This window comes from Triturus cristatus, chromosome 12 (assembly GCF_964204655.1).
Source record: "Triturus cristatus chromosome 12, aTriCri1.1, whole genome shotgun sequence".
NCBI classification, from domain to species: domain Eukaryota; kingdom Metazoa; phylum Chordata; class Amphibia; order Caudata; family Salamandridae; genus Triturus; species Triturus cristatus.
In genome coordinates, this window is record NC_140595.1 from 233,064,827 (window position 1) to 233,084,859 (window position 20,033).

The following is a 20,033-nucleotide window of genomic DNA, read 5'->3' on the forward strand; positions in this document are numbered from 1 at the left end:
GATTTTGGGTCCTAGCCAAGCCGGCACCTAGGAAAACATAGCAAACCTATATATTTTTGAAAACTAGACACAGAGGGGAATCCAGGATGGGGGGAATTGTGTGGCTCTCACTAGGTTCTGTTACCCAGAATCCCTTGCAAACCTCAAACTTAGTTGAAAAAACAAATTTTCCTCACATTTCTGTGATGTGATGGAACGTTCTGGGATCTGCATGGATCCACATACTTCCCCCACCACGCATTACCCAAAGTTTTCCAAGAAAAATGGTACCTCAGTTGTGTGGGTAGGCCTAGTGCCTGTGACAGGAAACGGCCCAAAATGCAACATGGACACACCACATTTTTACAGTGAAAACTGAACCTTTTTTTGCAAAGTGCCTAGCAGTAGATTTTGAACCCTAGCTCTGCCGGCACCTAGGGAAACCTAGCACATCTATACATTTTTAAAAACTAGACACCCAGGGGAACCCAGGATGGGGTGACTTTTCTGGCTCCCACCAGGTTCTGTTACCCAGAATCCCTTGCAAACCTCAAACTTTGTAAAAAAAACAAATTTTCCTCACATTTCTGTGATAGAAAGTTCTGGAATCTGCGTGGGACCACAAACTTCCACCCACTCCGCATTCTCCAAAGTCTCCGGATAAAAATGGTACCTCACTTGTGTGGGTAGGCCTAGTGCTCGCGACAGGAAACGGCCCAAAACGCAACGTGGACACCACATTTTCACAGTGAAATAGGCAAAGTGCCTAGCTGTAGATTTTGAACCCTAGCTCAGCAGGCACCTAGGGACACCTAACAAACCTATGTAGGAAGGTGGAATCTGACTGCATGGTTACTCCCACTTTTTTCCTGGTGTTTTGCTGGTTTTCGACTTAGTTTGACTGGGATTCTGCTAAAGAGGACCCCAGTCCATCTGCTTTCTCCTTAAATTGATTGCATGAACTTTAGTACACTCCAGATTGGATTCTGGGGTACCCTTATCAGTCCCTAGTATATTGCATACTATGTACCCAGGGCATATGTACCCCAGAGGCCTCTCAGGGGCTGCAGCATGTATTATGCCTCCCCTGGGAGACCATTCATAATGATACAACAGGTCTGCTACAGCAGCCTGTGTAAGGTGGTGCATGCACCCCTTACTTAGATATAGGTTCACTATATCTACTCCATATCACTGCACATGTAAACCTATCAGTCGCCCCTATGGCAGGCCTGATCAATCCTGAAGGCAGGGTGATGGGTTTTATGTGAGAGCGTGCTCCTGCATGACAGAGCCCCTCTGCAGCCTTCGGAACCTATATTCCGGTGTTGTTTGTGATGCAGCCAACCATATATACTTAAGTGCATTATAACCTCGCTGTAAATGCTAACTTTCATACGGCTGCATGGAAACATGTCGAATTTGGTGTCAAACACCTTGTAATCATACCTCCACACCAGTAACTGGTGTGGGAGGTACGATTCCACCCTCCTAGAGGGAGAAATATGACAACACCGGTACACCCGGTACCAGCTTAACAGAACCTGGCATCACAAAATGGATGCTGCCAGCCACAGACATGAGTCTGCCCTCCTGCTGCTGGACGAGACTCCGGCAGGGGAAGGCTGGACAATAGGTTTCCTGTCAAAGGGAGGTGTGACCACCTCCCAGACAGGCTTTAGTGGATTGGGGCTGGGTGGGTGCACTGATGTCTGCACTGGGGCCACATTTGGTGTCCCTGTGCATAGTCCAGTTCAAACTGGTTGCTGGAGCCATTTGCTCCTGCTCTGGCGCGAAACTGGACAAAGGACATGGGTGTAGCCACCCCTCTGTCCTGACCTCCCATAGGTGGCTCCCAGAGGTACTCCCGCCCCCTTTCTTGGGTATAAAGTAGGAACCCCTGACTACAGGACTTTAGATTTTACCTGGACTAAACTCTGCTACAGAAACCAAGTACTTCGACAATCTGCATGACGCTGGATGACTGAAGAATCTCCCTTGGAGTAAAGGAGTTACTCCCCTGCAAGGCAGGCACCTAAAATGCATCTCACCGGTTTGCATCTCCCGAGCTCCTGAGGACTCCGAAGATTTCTGCAACACAGGAGATGGGTTCCCGGGGTCTCTGAGGTTGATCTGTGCTCTCAGTAATTCTGAGGCCCATATCCCTCGTGGGGACCATGCAACCCGAACCCCTGTGCCCCACGTACATTTGCAGCAGCTGTGCTTTGGGCTACTTGTAGTCCTGACCCCAAGCAGTAATTCCACTGAAGATTTCCGGCCTACACTCCACGAGTGTTCCGTGAGCTGGTATTTTGTGATTCAGCTCGAGGTCCCTTCGCGATCCCTGGTCCGTTGGCCTGTGGGTCCCTTTGAAGGTAATTTTGACTTTCCATGGGCTTTCCTGGTTGCTCCAGATGTGCCCTGACTCTCCATAGCTTGGAGAGTCCCCGGGACCTAGCTGGTCCTCACGAAGCATCTTTCCTCTGCCCGCGTGGGTTGCAGTTGCCAAGGCTTGTTGGTGTTCAATCCAGACACTGACCCCCCAGCACTCGACATCTTTCGTGGGACAGCTCACCTCTGGACTTTGGTCGTCGTCTCCTGATCCCCGTGGCTGCAGAGTAAAGCTTCACCTCTTCTCACCTGAAACACCCGCCATCGGTGGGCATTCGTCTATCGTGACCCTGGTCACTGTGAAGTGACCCAGACTGTGTCCCCTCTGCATTCAGGTTCTTCTCAGCTCTGATCCAGGCTTGGATCACACCGGACACTTTTCATCTTCCCGGCAGCAGCACTTTTTCGCATCACGCCATTGAAAACTACGAAGGTTTCTTACAACATTTGACCCCTATGCACCCGGCTCCTCTGGGATAGGTAACACGGGTACCTCAGTACTCTCAAGGGTGCTGGCCTTATACCCTTCTATGTTTAACTGGGTTTCCTTGAAGTCCTCTCCGAAGTGTCCCTAATCTTTAAAATTCCAACCGCGACTTTCCCATTGAGTTGCACAGAGCTTGCGTCTGTGTTCTTACACTGCACCCGTCCTCCGTGGGTCCCCTGTGTCACTACCTTGGGTGGTTCCTTGGGGTCCCAGCGATTCTATGTGCTCTAGGCACTGTGTCTAGTCAAGTTGTGGTTGTTATACCACTTTCTTAGTATATGGTTTGGTCTCCCCCTGGAGCCCACTGTGTATTGTGCTATTTACTGTCGTTCTAGTGATTTAATATTGTGTGCTTTGTTCTATAATCTCATAGAGAGGTTAGTAGAGAGTGTTTAGTAATAAATACATATATTTTATATATTCCTTGTGCGGTTCTCCTTTCATTTGGTCATTCAGGAGGTTCTAATCTGCTAAAACAAGCTGCTTTACATTCCTTTAAAACTTAGCCTGAAGGCTGCTCTCCATAGCTATCACTAGGATACCTTTCAATAAAGGCTGTCTTTAACCTAATCATCAATAAGGGTTGTTTGGACTGGTACAAGGTGCCCACTTTGATTAGTGGTCAGTATATACCAGGCCAACTTCTCACAACCTATACATTTTTGAAAACTAGACACCCAGGGGAATCCAGGATGGGGTGACTTGTCTGGATCTCACCAGGTTCTGTTACCCAGAATCTTTTGTAAACCTCAAACCTTGTCCACAAAAACACATTTTCGTCACATTTCTGTGGTAGAAAGTTCTGGAATCTGCGTGGATCCACAAAATTCCACACACCCCGCATTCCCAAAAGTCTTCCGAGAAAAATGGTACATCACTTGTGTGGGTAGGCCTAGTGCCCAAGAGAGGAAACGGCCCAAAAGGCAACGTGGACACATCACATTTTCACAGTGAAAACTGACCCTTTTTTTGCAAAGTCCCTAGGTGTAGATTTTGAACCCTAGCTCTGCCGGCACCTAGGGAAACCTAGCAAACCTATACACTTTTGAAAACTAGACACCCAGTGCAATCCAGAATCCCTTGCAAACCACAAAAGTTGTAAAAAAAATAACACATTTTCCTCACATTTATGTGGTAGAAAGTTCTGGAATCTGTGTCCACAGTCTTCCAAGAAAAATGGCACATCACTTGTGTGGGTGGGTCAAGTACCTGCGACAGGCAAGGGCCCAAAACCTAATGAGGCGACATCAAAATGTCCGATCATAAATCAACCTGGTTCTGAACGGGAGTTTTTGCCCCCGGACTCGGCGGCCAGCTAGGGAAACCTACCAAACCCACACATTTCTGAAATCTAGACACCCGGGGGAGTGTAGCAAGGTATGGCTTGCGTGGTTCCCCCAACATTTCCCTACCCAGAATCCCCAGCAAACCTCAAATTTAACTGAAAAAGAACAAGTTACTTACCTTGTAACGATATATCTATAAAAACATTAGTTAGTTATAGATTCCTTACCTGAGAATTACCCCCAGGTGTCAGACTAGATCCGGAAAGTCATTTCGTCAGCAGTACCTCTGCGCGTGCAAAGGTGGCATCGGTCAGCTCGGCGTCCGTCGTTGGCATCGTGGTCACCAGGATGACGTCGCAGTAGCTACTTAGACGCCGCCCTCGCGCGCTGATGTCAGTTCTGTACATGACTTTCTGCGCCAGAAACGCAGAGCCATGAAAGACACTGACCACTGGTGCACAAAACTAGGGCCCTGAAAGGATGTCCTTAACCCTAGAAATCAGTTTGCAGAACGGGGAGGATGGGTGGGGCGGTAAGGAATCTATAACTAATATTTCTTACATATATATTGTTACCGAAGGTAAGTAACTTGTTAATCTGAAAGAAACACGTTAGTTATAGATTCCTTTCCTTAGAATAGATATCCTAGCAATACCAACCCCGGTGGTGGGTCTGCAGACCACGATCACACCAGAAAGTCCTGGAGAACAGAACAGCCAAAGAAGCCGTCTCTCCGGACTTGACTGTCTAGGCAGTAGTGTTTGGTAAACGTGTGCAGCGATGCCCACGTAGCTGCCTGACAGAAGTCGTTCGGAGAAACTCCTCTTCCCAAGGCAGTAGTGGCTACCGTCGCCCTGGTTGAATGGGCACGTAGCCCCACTGGAAGCTCCTTTTTAGCCAGAGAATAGCATGCTTTTATACACAAAATGACCCAATGAGAAATAGTTTGCTTGTGTACGGCCCGACCTTTCTTGGCACCCACGTAGCCAACAAAAACGTTGGTCATCCACCCGGAACTGTTTTGTGCGATCCAGATAGAAAGAAAGCGCACGTTTTGGGTCCAGACGGTGGAGCTGCTCTTCCTCTTTCGAAGGATGCGGAGGCGGAAAGATGGTGGGCAAAGTGATAGTCTGCCCGATGAGAGAGGCAGTGGCAACCTTGGGCAGGAAGGATGGACGAGTACTAAGGACAACTTTGTCCGGATGTATAGAGAGAAAAGGAGGCTTAGAAGAAAGCGCCTGGAGCTCACTCACTCGTCTGGCAGATGTGATGGCCACCAGGAACGCGGTTTAGAGAGTCAAGAGCCTTAAAGGACAGTTGTGAAGCGGCTCAAAGGGAGCGCACATTAAAAAAGTTAAAACCAGGTTCAAGTCCCACTGAGGCATAACGAAGGGAAAGAGATGAGTTATGCCTTTCAAGAAGCGACTTACAACCAAGACTTGAAAAGGGAAGGCTGATCTGGAAGCCAAAGGAAGGCAGAGTTGGCCGAAAGATAGCCCTTGATTAGTGCCCAGAGCAGAGCCCTCGAAATGGAGGCCGGGGTCTATGCTGGCGGGGGGTCGACCGGCGTCGACCGCGGTAGTGGTGCCGGTGGAAGCAGCGCCGGTGGAGGAGTAATCAGGTCCACCGGCGCCGATCTGGATCCAGGCCTGGATCCAAGGTGGCCCTGCGGTGCCAGAGCCGGAGCCACCGGTGGAGAAGACCTAGGCCCCCCCAACCGAGTCTGCAGGGCCCAAAGGCACGCCGGCAGGTTCGGGCCACCCAAAGATGGCATGCATCGCCTCGTAGAACGTTCGAAGCTGGGCGGGAGTCACTCCGGGTCCCGGAAAAGGAGGGAAACGCGGAGACGACTCTTCGAGCTCCACACGGGGAGCAGCTGGAGGGGCACCACCTGCGTCCCTCATCGGGTCGACCGACGAGAAAAAGCCGAAAAGCGATGATGCTTCTTCGACTTCTTCTTATGTTTTGACTTAGCCGACCTTGAGTGTGAAGACTTCGAAGACTTGGACGAATGGTGGTGGCTCCGCGACTGGTCCCTCGACCTTCCTCGCGACTGTGACCTTGAACGGCGCGGAGTCAACTGCCGGTGCTCAAGCAGCTTTCAAGACCGCTCCCGCAAAGCCTTCGGCGCCATCAACCAGCAGTCGGAGCACGACTTAGGGTCGTGGTCGCGCTACAGGCAAAAAAGACACACACGATGGGGATCCGTCACCAGCATCATCCGATGACAAGAAGCGCATGGCTTGAAGCCGGGCATTCCGTGTGCACCTTAGTAGTCGTAGACCCGAAAAAGAAGTCGACAAAAGTCGAGAAAAAGTCAGTCAAAAAGTGACTGGACGTACTGCTCTTCCCGGATCTGCGCTGGCTGGCCCAGAAAAAGAAAGAACTGACGTCAGCGCGCGAGGGCGGCGTCTAAGTAGCTACTGCGACGTCATCCCGTCGACCACGATGCCAACGACGGACGCGAAGCTGACCGACGCCACCTTCTGATGCGCAGAGGTACTGCTGATGAAAAAACTTTCCAGATCCAGTCTGACTCCTAGAAGTAATTCTAAAGTAAGGAATCTATAACTAACAAGTTTCTTTCAGATATCATTTTTTTTCAAATTTCTGTGTGGGAAAGTTGTGGAATCTGCGTGGATCCACAGATTCCCTTCTACACAGCATTCCCCCAGGTCTCCTGATAAAAATGGTACCTCACTCGCGTGGGTGGGTCAAGTACCCACGACAGGCAAGGGTCCAAAACGTATTGAGGAGACATCACAATGACCTCTCAAAAAGCAACCTGGTTTTGCAAGGGGGAATCACCTGGGTTTTTGGCCTCGAGCTCAGCTGCCATCGTGGGAAACTACCAAACCCACACATTTCTAAAAACTAGAGCCCAGTGGGAGTCCAGCAAGGTATGGCTTGCGTGGGTACCCCAAAGTTTTCCTACCCAGAATCTCCTGCAAACTTCAAATTTAGATGAAAAAATAACTTTTTTTCTCAAATTTCTGTGTGGGAAAGTTCTGGAATCTATGTGGATCCACAAATTTCCTACTACCCAGAGTTGCCCCTGGTCGCATGATAAAAATGGTACCTCACTGTGTGGGTGGGTCAAGTACTTGCGACAGGCAAGGGCCCAAAGCTTATTGAGAAGACATCAAAATGACCTATCACATAACAACCTAGTTTTGCAAGGGGGGGGTCACCTGGGTTTTTGGTCTCTGGTTCAGCGGCCATCTTGGGAAACTACCAAAGCCACACATTTCTGAAAACTAGACACCCGGGGGAGTCCAGTGAGGTATGGCTTGCATGGATCCCCCAACGTTTTCCTACCCAGAATACCCTGTCCACGTTTCCTGTCGCACTAGGCCTACCCACACAAGTGAAGTACCATTTTTCTCGGAAGACTTTGGGGAATGCGGGGTGGGTGGAATTTTGTGGATCCAGGCAGATTCCAGAACTTTCCACCACAGAAATGTGAGGGAAATGTGTTTTTTTGGACAAATGTTGAGGTTTGCAAGGGATTCTGGGTAACAGAACCTGGTGAAAGCCAGACAAGTCACCCCATCCTGGATTCCCCTCGGTGTCTAGTTTTCAAAAATGTATAGATTTGCTAGGTTTCCCTATGTGCCTGCAGAGCTAGGGTTCAAAATCTACAGCTAGGCACTTTGCAAAAAAAGGGTCCGTTTTCACTGTGAAAATGTGGTGTGTCTACTCTGCGTTTTGGGCCATTTCCTGTCACGGGCACTAAGCCTACCCACACAAGTGAGGTGCCATTTTTGTCTGAAGACTTTGGGTAATGCGGGGTGGGTGGAATTTTGTGGATCTACGCAGATTCCAGAACTTTCCACCACAGACATGTGAGGGAAATGTGTTTTTTTGGACAACTTTTTAGGTTTGCAAGGGATTCTGGGTAAAATAACCTGATGACCAGACAAGTCACCCCATCCTGGATTCCCCTGGGTGTTCGAGTTTTAAAAAATGTATAGGTTTGCTAGGTTTCTCTAGGTGCTGGTAGAGCTAGGGTTCAAAATCTGCAGCTAGGCCCTTTGCAAAAAAAGGGTCAGGTTTCACTGTGAAAATGTGGTGTGTCCACATTGCATTTTGGGCCGTTTCCTGCCATGGGCACTAGGCCTACCCACACAATTGAGGTACCATTTTTCTCAGATGACTTTGGGGAATGCGGGGTGGGTGGAAATTTGTGGATCCACGCAGATTCCAGAACTTTCCACCACAGAAATAAGAGGAAAATGTGTTTTTGGGACAAGTTTTGAGGTTTGCAAGGGATTCTGGGTAACAGAACCTGGTGAGAACCACACAAGTCACCCATCCTGGATTCCCCTGGGTGTCTAGATTTCAAAAATGTATAGATTTGCTAGGTTTCCCTAGGTGCCTGCAGAGCTAGGGTTCAAAATCTACAGCTAGGCACTTTGCAAAAAAAGGGTCCGTTTTCACTGTGAAAATGTGGTGTGGCTACTCTGCGTTTTGGGCCATTTCCTGTCACGGGCACTAAGCCTACCCACACAAGTGAGGTGCCATTTTTGTCTGAAGACTTTGGGTAATGCGGGGTGGGTGGAATTTTGTGGATCTACGCAGATTCCAGAACTTTCCACCACAGACATGTGAGAGAAATGTGTTTTTTTGGACAACACTTTAGGTTTGCAAGGGATTCTGGGTAAAATAACCTGATGAGAGCCAGACAAGTCACCCCATCCTGGATTCCCCTGGGTGTTCGAGTTTTAAAAAATGTATAGGTTTGCTAGGTTTCTCTAGGTGCTGGTAGAGCTAGGGTTCAAAATCTACAGCTAGGCCCTCTGCAAAAAAAGGGTCAGGTTTCACTGTGAAAATGTGGTGTGTCCACATTGCATTTTGGGCCGTTTCCTGCCATGGGCACTAGGCCTACCCACACAATTGAGGTAGCATTTTTCTCAGATGACTTTGGGGAATGCGGGGTGGGTGGAAATTTGTGGATCCACGCAGATTCCAGAACTTTCCACCACAGAAATAAGAGGAAAATGTGTTTTTGGGACAAGTTTTGAGGTTTGCAAGGGATTCTGGGTAACAGAACCTGGTGAGAACCACACAAGTCACCCATCCTGGATTCCCCTGGGTGTCTACATTTAAAAAATGTATAGGTTTTTTAGGTTTCTCTTGGTGCCGGCAGAGCTAGGGTTCAAAACCTACAGCTACACACTTTACAAAAAAAGGGTCAGTTTTCACTGTAAAAATAAAGGGTGTCCATGTTGCGTTTTGAGCCGTTTCCTGTCGCAAGCACTAGGCCTACCCACACAAGTGAGTTACCATTTTTAGCGGGAGACTTAGGGTAACACAGGACTGTACAGTAACTGTTATTACCTATTGACTTTTGATGCATTTCTGCCTTCCAAATGAAAATGTGTAAAAAAGAAGTCACTTTGAAAAATGTCCTATAATTCTCATGCTAGTATGGGTACTTACAATTTCGGAAATGTGTAAATATCTACTGTTTCTAAACTCTATATTTTGTTCCAATTTCAGAAATACATAGGCGTCTTTCATACCGATTTTTCCAAGTATATATTTTCCCAAATGAATTGCTATATACCCAGTATATAATAAAAAACCATTGCAAAACGCTGCTCAGTTATTGGCTCTGGGTTCGTCAGGTTCCTATATATCCCCACAACCAGAAAGGTCCACAGGATGTAACGGAATTTTGCTTTCATACAGCTGTCATAATTAGATGAAAGTTACAGGTGAAAACGTTGACACAAATGTCTATTTTTTTCAACTAATTTTTAAAAATGTTCCTATATTCAACTGTTAGTTTCCATAATGAAGCCTTGAAGGATCTACACAAATGACGCCTTTCTGAATTCAGAATTGTGTCTACTTTTCTAAAATGTATAGCTTTCCAGGATCCATTATTGCTTTCATACCCATTTCTACCGTTAACTGGAAGAAGGTTGAAAGCACAAAAAATAGCAAAAATAGGCTAGGCTATGTCCCAGTAAAATGCCAATACTGTGAAAAAATGTTGGTTTTCTGAGAAAAGTCTGTCAGTCCCTAAAAGCTGGGAAAATGGTGATTCCCACCCCACAAACCCTTTGTTGATACCATTTGCAGGGAAAAAACAGACACTTTCATTTGCAGCACTTTTTTTCCATTTCCCCCCACAAAAAAAGTTTTGCTTTATTTTGGCAAATTTCTGGGTCCCCTCCAGAGGAATCCACAAACCCTGGGTACCTTCAGAATCTCCATGATGTTGGCAGAAAAGGACACAAATCTGGTGTGGATACCTTATGTGGTCAAAAAGTTACAGGGGCCTAAGCGCGAAATGCCCCAAAAAGGCTTAGCACAGGGGGGGGAAAGGCCTAGCAACGAAGAGATTAAACCTGCACCTTTGATACCCTCATTTGGCGTCCAAGCTTTTCTTCTTGGATGCCTCTTCCTATTTCTTTGCGCCTTGGTGTCTCCCTCTTGTTCCTCTATCTCTAGTATGTCACATTCTTTACTTTTCTCCCGTAGGCATCTCTATTTCTCAGCATATATGTCGTTCACTTTCTCATCTAGGCGCCTCACCTCTTCCTAAGAATCGATCTATCCTCTTTCTTTTCCCGTCCCTCGGACATGTCTCCAATATCTTCCACATTCTTTGCAAACTGTAGCTGCCACAAGCTAGTTTCTGGTTTGTGCTTTCACTTGTGTGCGCATGCGCCAGAGTGCAAGTGGCGAAGTGATGGCTGAGTATTTCTGTAAGGTTACAGCGGTCACATATGGTACTCACTTGGGGACGGACAGGGCTTGCCTCTTTTCTTAGAGTCCTGGTCGTCTGTCGAACGCGCTTCCTCTTTTTCTGTAGCTCGTAATGAATAGATAGTGGTGGCAATAAGAGGACCTGTCATTAAGAGGAGACAGAAAAGAAGAACTCATCTTCAGGTTCTGATGCAACGCTAGTTTACAGTTAACGGATTTGTGAAAGCACATGATGTGGGACAAAGGAATTGAGCTCGACAGTAACTCATTTAGTCTTTTTGCACACACTGCCAACTAACAGAAAATGGCTAACATATTTTACAAACGGAACGAAAGCGAAAGTAAATTTAGTCTCCACAGTATCAAGTTGCTGTACTACCAAACTGTGTGACATGCCAGGTATGGGATCACATAGAGAGAAATATTGCCTTTCAGTGGGAAATGGTGTATTGCAATGCTCTGTTTTTAATATAATTTCAGGGCCTGAAAATACAAGATTTGAAAAAAATATTATTGTCTATGGGTGCTGGTGCAAATACCTATGGACTGGAGTCTAGAGAATGCTAAAGTGATTTTGGTATTTTACTGACCTCTGCTGGTTGCTTTCTAACAAGAAAGTTAAATAGAGGCAGTTGCCAGAAAAATAATTTTAAAAAAAGTCTCTTAGCAGAAAGCAATTCTGGTGTTTTACTGACCTCTGCTGGTCGTTTTCTATCAAGACAGTTGAACAGAAAAAAAGACCCTAAGCGGAAGCAGACAAGTCCTAGGGCTGATCTCCAAAGCGTATACTAAAGTATATACAAGAGTTCTCGAATGCTCGACCTAAAAAGGGGAACGAGACCAGCCAAATAAAGCTAGAGCCACTGGCTGACTATAGCTCTGTAGATGGATCTTCTGTGTTCGGGCATGCTTAAAATGTATGGGAATCTTTATGTGCTTTTCTAGCAGTCATGCTGCGCTTTAGGAAGAGGTATGTATGTAAATTCTCTAGTATACTATGTTTCTGCCGTTATAAGAGCCTGGCCTGGCCTCTGCCAGGGCCAAACGTGAGCACTTACCAAAGAGCCAGAGACCCATAAGTCTGCAACTCTGTTGACTTATCAGAAAGCACACCCCTCTACATCGGTAATACTACACTGGTGGATCACTCAGCGGCAGCTCTTCTGCTAAGGCAGAGGAGCGTCGTACCACACGAAAAATAAAATGGTAATAACATAACGTTATTATAATTTTATTTTTAGGATTCTTTTATTTTTACGATACTGACCCAGTTTTGTTTAAGGGGCGGGCATGGCTGGGCTGTCAGCAGCAGGGGGAGGAGTGGTATTTGCACTTAAGTTCGTGTGACGATTTGGTCGGCCGTCTCGGCCTGGCCAAACTGTCATGTGCACTTTGCACATTCTCCAACCAGGCTGTCCTACAGGTTGGGTGGAGAACATGTGCAGGCTCCCCCTGCCTGTCTGAGCGCTGAACCACAGGACTCAGACCAATCCCAACACTGCTATCAGCAGTGTCGTGATTGGCTGGAGAGACTGGGATCCTGGGTGCTTCCTGTTCCGGCATCCGAGATGGAAGAAGAACGGAGGTGAGGCAGCAGCCACATAAGTGCAATTTTCTTTCTTTTTTTCAACCGCCTCCTCCTGCCTGCCTCCCCACTCACCCCACCACCATGGCACCATAGCAGCTGCCCTGGGATCACTCCATCAATGCCATTACATCATTGTGACATCTACAGAGATTAGCACTACAGAGAAGGCAGAACATCATTAGAGGACGATACAATACTTATTTATTTAGGAGTTTTATACACCACTAACACGTAACCTTAATGTCTACTTCACAACACTATGTGCAAGGGAAATCACAGTGGAGAACCAATTAAGGGCCTGTTTAGAGTTCGGCAGATGGTTTACTCCACCCCAAACATGACAAACATCCTGTCTGCGCATTACAAGTGCCAATGCCGTTTGTGACAGAATAACCCATCCTCAAAACTGTAAATCAGGCCCTAAGTAAAGGATGAACAGAAGTTAGGAAATCAAATCACCAATAAGAATAAGATTAAACAATACATTGACAGAGTAAATCCCTTTGAAGTCATAGAATCTAAGAAATAAGGGCAGCACGGACACGCCATTTTGAAAAGATAGGCCTAAAAATCTGAAGGTGTTTTAAAAACATTTCTGAAAGGAATATTTTATGGGTTTCATTTAGTGGATTATAGGTCACGTCATCTTTTAGCTGGATCAAGATCATTCCAGAAGTGGGGATCCAAGATCATTATGGATCTTCCTCTGTTTTTAAGGGCCTTATTTAGAGTGTAGCTGGCAGGTACACTGACACAAACGTGACAGATATCCCATCAACCTGATTACAAGTGCATTAAATCCTAATGCACTGGAAGTAAAGTGAACAGGTGTCAGATATGTGATGGATCACCCGCCCACCAACCTCTAACTCAGGCTCCAAGTCTTTGTGTCTATCGAGCTATGATGTGTTAGATGCCCTCAAGTCCCAAGCTAGACGGTAAGGTATAGGCACGTTTTAAAGATAGACAGGACATTTTCCTTGTAAAGCTTTGTATATGATTCACAGTAACTTGAATTTCAACCACTATTGTATAGGGAGCCAGAGAAGACATTTCACAAAGTATTGCAGTAGTCCAACCTGGAAAGGATTAATGCTCTCATCAATTAAATAAAATGCGGAGTGAAGGAAAGGAAAGATTGTCCTGACCCTAGCTAACTGGAAGTTAACTTTTCTGGTCACCCACTAAGTTTATCTATGAACAAAAGACATTTCATTCTCCATGATGATTCATGATTCCAAGAGATTTTGCTTTTAGTGTCGGAGATGGACTTCACCCAGGAACACAGACCTGACAAATGGAAGGAGTGGGTTGTCGTCGGGCAAGTTGCTGAAGATGAAAACCTCTATTTTATTTACACTGAAGCCAAGGGTGCTTTCCCCCATCCAGTATTGTATGTGTTTCAAGATACTAGCTGTGGTGTATTGGCAACTAGTCTCTATGTCTAATCGAAGAAAGATTTGGGTATCAGCATACATCTGGAACAGGATATGGCAGATGATGATGACTTTAGCTAGAGGGTACATATAAATATTTTTTAAAAAGATGAAAAAGCATTGAGCCCACAGGGACCCTTACATAGGATTGGCTTCCAGATGGATTCACAGGAGCCGGTCCTGAGTTGTGGGCCTCTTTTTGACAGGGCTGAGCTTGCCAAATCCAAAGCACTCCTGACATTTCTATTAATTCCTTCAGGCGATTTGAAAAAGCTCCGCAATGTCATGTGTTGCGGAAAGAGTAAGGATCAGTCCTGCTAGTTGGCTTGCTACCAAAGCTATGAAGATACATTGACGCAGATACCGTGCCTCTTCCTGGTCTAACATTTGACTGTTGGCAATAAAGGAGGTTATTATTTTCCAGATGATCTTTGAGTTCTTTGGTGATACCCCGATTACTTACCGGTAATCTTCATTACTCCGAGTATAGTCTTCCTCGCCACATGACTAACAAAGTGAACTCATGTGGCGAGGAAGACTAACGAGGAGGTAATACCCCTTTCCATTATCTAAACACGGGCGATTTGCAATTTGTCTAAACTTAGCTAAGTCCTGTTGATGGCTCCTTTAACAGAGGTGTAATAATCACCTGTTCTGGTGGATGCTGATATCCGCAGATGCATCACCTCACGCATGAATACCAGGAGCAGGAAAGGGCTGGAATCGAGCCAGAACAGAATAGTGCACTGATGTTGAGTTCATACCTACCACAGTAGGACACTGCTGAGATGTTTTCGAGGTAGAAGTCAGAGTAAGGATCCGCCCACCTGAAGACAGGACCCATGTTTGTGAGCAGAATAGAGAGGAAGCCGAGTCATCCATATGCTAAGTCCTACAACTGCAACAAAAATACTTCCTAGGATGAGAGGTTGAATCACCTTAACTTTCCCGGGAACAGAACCTGGTTAGCCACCAATGCTGATGCTTGTTGTGGTCTCCCTACACCTAATAGTGCCACTTCCAGACCTCGATATATGCAGGAGTATATTGATTACAGAAGCCACAACACGTGTTGTGTGAACTCAGAGAAGGGTCCTGGGACTGTAGAAGCAGAAACGATGGCAACCTGTACTCTTCTTTGGTGGTACAGTCCTTAAAGCACTGGAAAACAATCTAATATTTGAATCATTTTGAAATGGACAGCAACTCTGCATCTGTGTTGAAGGACACACATGAAACAGAACTGAGGCCAAAATGCCACGGTGCCTCCATCTGTTGGAGCTGAAGAGCTATTTGATTTTTTCCAGCGTCAGTCTGATGCCTGAGGGTAGAGGTGATAACCCATTTGCAAATGGGAAGGAGTCCCCAAATGATCCCTTCCCCTTTGAGAATGCTAAAATATATTTTTTAAAGCAGTTAGTGGCCCTACAGACATAAAAAATCAAACATAAAAGGTTTTTTTTTATGCATCCAGTTTTTCTGTAAGGAAAACGGGCTGCAATAAAAGAAAATGTTTACTTTAATCAAAAAAGCAACACAGGTATGGTGGTCTTCAGACCCCTGCGGGCCACTATTTCTGTGATTGCTGTGAGGTGGTTCACAAGTTTCAATTAGGGCATTGCCAACTTATATTTTTTGATATCTTGAAGTTCATGAAATAAGTAGCATTAATACATTATTAAAAGAGGGGTAGAGTCTGAATGGCGAGATGGGAGTGCTTCAAGAAGACAGAAAATATTGTTAAACGCTAAGGAAAAATTTGTGATGGGTCTATAGTAATGGAAAATGTTTCTACTAAAGTGTACAATATCATAGCATGGGGTAAATAGAAAAGTAAACAGCCACAGACGTGGCCAATGCACTCAGTGTGAGTTTCATATTTGATGTTATTTTGTGTGCCACTCCGCCGTGAGCAGACAGGAAGCCTCACTGCTTGGTGGACAGCTCTTAAAGGGGAGGGGTAGGTATTTTACCACCCCAGTAGGAAGTACACATTCTGGGAGTAAGAGCTAGAGGTGCATTATGACAGGATAAAGTTTCACCCTGGGGTCATACTTCAACCTTGTGTGAGCAAGATGAGCTATTTAGAGTGAGGCAAAAGTATTTAAAACAGGATCAATCATTAATGCTTACATCAATATTCTGTGCGACATGATACACAACAATAGTAGCACTCTTTATATGAAGGGAAGAAATGTGAGGGTGCTATGCAAAGAATCAAACAGAGGGGCTTAGTAGGGGTCGGGAATGGGTTAGTGATGGATGCCATTTATTCCGCAACAGCGTGCTGTTCAACTATCCCAATCCATGGTTGGAATGTCATTTTAATTTTTATTCCGTTTATGTACCTCAATTGCTTTTCTTGTATTCATTTATTTGAGTGGTTTTTTCAATTATAAATGCATTTTGCATTTATTATTGTGAGCACAACTATATTGTTTAATGTTTATTTCAGTACACTTTAATTGTTCAGCAAATGTTTATATATGTAATTCAGTCAACATTGTTTCATACAGTGTAATGTTAGTTTCAGCAGTTGTTATTACATGAAATTCAAACAGTCAATATTGTTTCATAGAAGCAGAAGTAGGTGAAAGTGCATGTGGATTGTTGTTTTTGAAAACATTCAATAAGAAACCCATTCTTTTCAAACCAAACTGACAGGAAAATTAAAGCGACACATAAATAAGTGTTAGGGAGAGAGAAATCTTCATACTTCAAGAGGATTGAGAGCTGAGAGATTGGGCAAGTGCATACTGGACCTCGGTCACCAGTCAGGCCTCGTCTGCTTGCCAGGCACCTAGATCTCTTCAAACAGGAACAATATCTCTATTGTTTCATCAAGGTATCCAAGTGGAAGACAAGGCAAACTATGAAACTTGTACAGACCCCTTTTTGCACTTAGATAGTTTAGTCAGAGGGAAGAAGGGAGTCACTGGATAACAAATACTGGGAAACTCTAAAATACTGTTATAATGTTGCAATTCTTTTTAATATTCTGTTTATTAGCTGCTATTGTTCCCACTATTTTGTTTGTTGTTATAGACACAACTACACACGTAATAATATGTACTAGGACAGGATTTTGTTTTTAATTAAATCATAAAAATATATTCCTAGTGTGCATTTTTGAGTGTGTCTATATATGGAGAAACGAGGTTTGGAACCTAATAGCAAATATTCCTCTGGGTCTCACAGTACTTATCATTACCCAGAACACACCATCTTCATGTAATGTGCAGGTGGTTCATGGCTTATAGTCCATTGAGTTCTCTGTCTTAAGTTAGTATGTTGATTAAGTTTGCACCCTCATCCCTCCATTCCTCTCATGTGAAATCAACAGCTACTAGCACTCCAAGATGACGGTGCTAGGGTGCATTCACACAGACACAATCTTCACACATTTGCGGACATCTATCCAGATGGTCAATTCTTCTGCCCATTTGCGCCGGCGAACCCTCCCTAGGCGTACCGCACTAGATATCTTTCTATATCATTAGATGCATGCTACATGCTGGGCAATGTACCCAATGTTCACTGCTCCCCCACTCGACATGCTTGAACACCTGCTCACTAACGCCTCCGCTAGTAAACTAGTTACCCATTTACACAACACGATGTAGGATTAGGCACCAGTGTGGGCTCTGGCAGCTCATGCGGCCTCGGATCTTGGCATCGCACCTCCCATCAGAGATGCGCAGTGGACATACTGCTGCGGTCAGACTGCAGCATTGTCACCTAATTACTGGGTGCACCGTATCAATTTCATATTCTTGCACAAGTTATACAGCACCCTGATGCAATGTCTACACAGCATGGGGCTTGTGGACAACACGCGCTGTATGCACTGCTTGGCTGTACAAGCCTCATTCCTTCACCTTGCCAGGGAATGCCCGCAAGTGGCAGGATATTGGCCCGAGATGTATTCCATTCTTTACCAGATAACGAGCCATCCACTCCCAGATCCCTCTAGATGCACTCCTAGGATATGCCAAATATGTCTCTCCTGGTCTCTGATGCCTCACTGCTGTGCGCCTGTTATTAGCCAAAGGACAAGTGGCTAGGTATTGAGGCAAAAGTTCCGCACCCAAGGCCGACGCCTGGCTGCAGGACACGGTCTACTGTCAAGAAAAACAGTCCACATAATGGGACGTGATGCCACCAAAATCCCACTTAGAGATATCTGGGAACCATTACTAACTTATCTCAGACAAAAAGACGCTCCCGCACCTGTGTTGAGAGGGAACCCGCCCATCATGGACCCCCTTACCAGCTCAGACAGTGTGCTGGACGAACCAGATGGCCCTGCCCCCAGTCGGTCTGAACCCCCTAGGGGTATGTGAGCCCTGCGAACTGTGCTTTACCTTTTCCCCAGACGCCTGCTGGATGGAACTCTGTTGCACAATTTCTCTGTATGCTCCGCTGGTGTCTCTGTAATCTTAATCTCAGTGTCATGTGCTAAATTGATGATGTCATAATGTTGCCCAAATGTACTGAATTTACAACTGTGCCTATTCCACTTGGCCTTGTACCCCCTGCGCCCCCCCTTTGTAGGTCTCGCTGAGCCAGTGCATGCGCTGCTCTGCGAGAAATTTAGTGAGTGGCTTTTGAAAGTGCTAGCAGAGGCTTTTGCTGGCCTCAAGCTTGCGTTCACGCGAGCGTGCACGCGCGCAGACGCCATGTGGGTTTCTGTCAAGGCTCATTAAGCCTTGCGTGGCTCTCTCCGCCTTGCTTGCTTGCGCTTCAATTCCCTCCCCCTCCCCCACCACAGATCACGTCACCACTCGTGTGTTTTTTTTTAAATTTCGGTTTAGCGAGCGCACACATCTCCCAGGCTTGTCTTATTCAGCATCGCGTCACTACTTGCGTGTTATTTCTACCCGCACCCCCTCCGATTCTCAGCCATGCCCGCGCAGCCGTAACTGCCTCAGTGAAGTAAAAGTGATGACAATGCTGTGCCCCTGAGCGTCCGCAGCAACATAACAATGGACCTGGAGTCAGTTTGCAACTAAATTGCTCCTCTTCGCCCTGTGAGGTTGACTCATTGAAGCACTACAAATTCCATTTGTTTTCAAGAGGTTATGTTACCTGCGTGTGAAAATACACTGCCCAGGCCACGAGTGAAAGCAGATGCACGCACATTCCAACGATAAGCCAAGCTGCGAGCCACCACTATGTTCATAACTGAGATATATTTAAATTAATTGCTGGATTAAGATTTCGTGTAATATTAGTAGGTTTCCTGTTTGTTTACTTCACCTCGCTGCTCACTAGTACGCTCAGACTTCAACATTAGACACTTTTATGGATTTTCCACTCTTCGTTTATATGCACTGCGATTTATACTTGGTCGCAGCTCTGCGTCTCACACACCGCTGTGGCTTACACTGAACTCAACATAATTGAGTTTTCATTCAAGTCAAACATTTAGATGTGACTGGGCAGTTTTTAAGAGCATTATTAGCTTAGACGCGGAGGAAACAAGCATTGGCATAGCCAATAGGTCTCACCTTTGAGGCCTTATAAGTGTTTAACCATGCAACAGTTAATGTTATTGCAACAAGGATATTGTGCTGCATAACTAAATACTTATAAGGTCCCAAAAGCGAGACCTATTGGCTATGCCAATGCTTGTTTTCCCTTGTTACTTGGAGGCCATCACCTCACTGTTGTATCTTTTAAGAAATTCCCATAAAAACAGTTTACAAAAAAAAAGGTTTGTGCCCCCATAGAGTGTAAAGATCCCAAATCTCAAGTCGTATTCTAAATAAGCTTGGTCTAGGTCTGGCTTCTCATTATTTAGTTTTTTCCCAGTATATCAGCAAGAATTGGCAAAACCAATAGGTCTTGCTTCGGGACCTATTGCCTTTGCCAGTGGTTTTAGCCATGTAGTACAGCATACCCGACACGGTACCTCATGGCTACAGAATAAAAAAAATTAAAAACCTTCTGACGTGGCTGGCAGCATCATTTTGTAGGCATGTGCACGACGCAGGCACCTACACAATGACAGTGCCACTTTTTTTCCTTTTTAGTTACCGGTCGGAGTTGGATCAGTAACTAAAAAGAAAACATTATTATTTTTTTTAAAGCTGGTGGGTGGGAAGCAACGCTGGGAAAGATAACAACACAGGGGCATGGGTATG

At 45.6% G+C, this 20,033-nt stretch overlaps 1 protein-coding gene across 1 annotated transcript in view; it reads right to left on the reverse strand.

The window, feature by feature from the left end:
- Positions 1–20,033, reverse strand: part of LOC146775774 (uncharacterized) — a 197,105-nt gene that overhangs the window by 150,243 nt on the left and 26,829 nt on the right. The window contains exon 3 of the mRNA XM_085637690.1: positions 10,895–11,005. Coding sequence (XP_085493816.1) covers positions 10,895–11,005 — 111 coding nt within the window. The remainder of the gene's footprint in view (positions 1–10,894; positions 11,006–20,033) is intronic.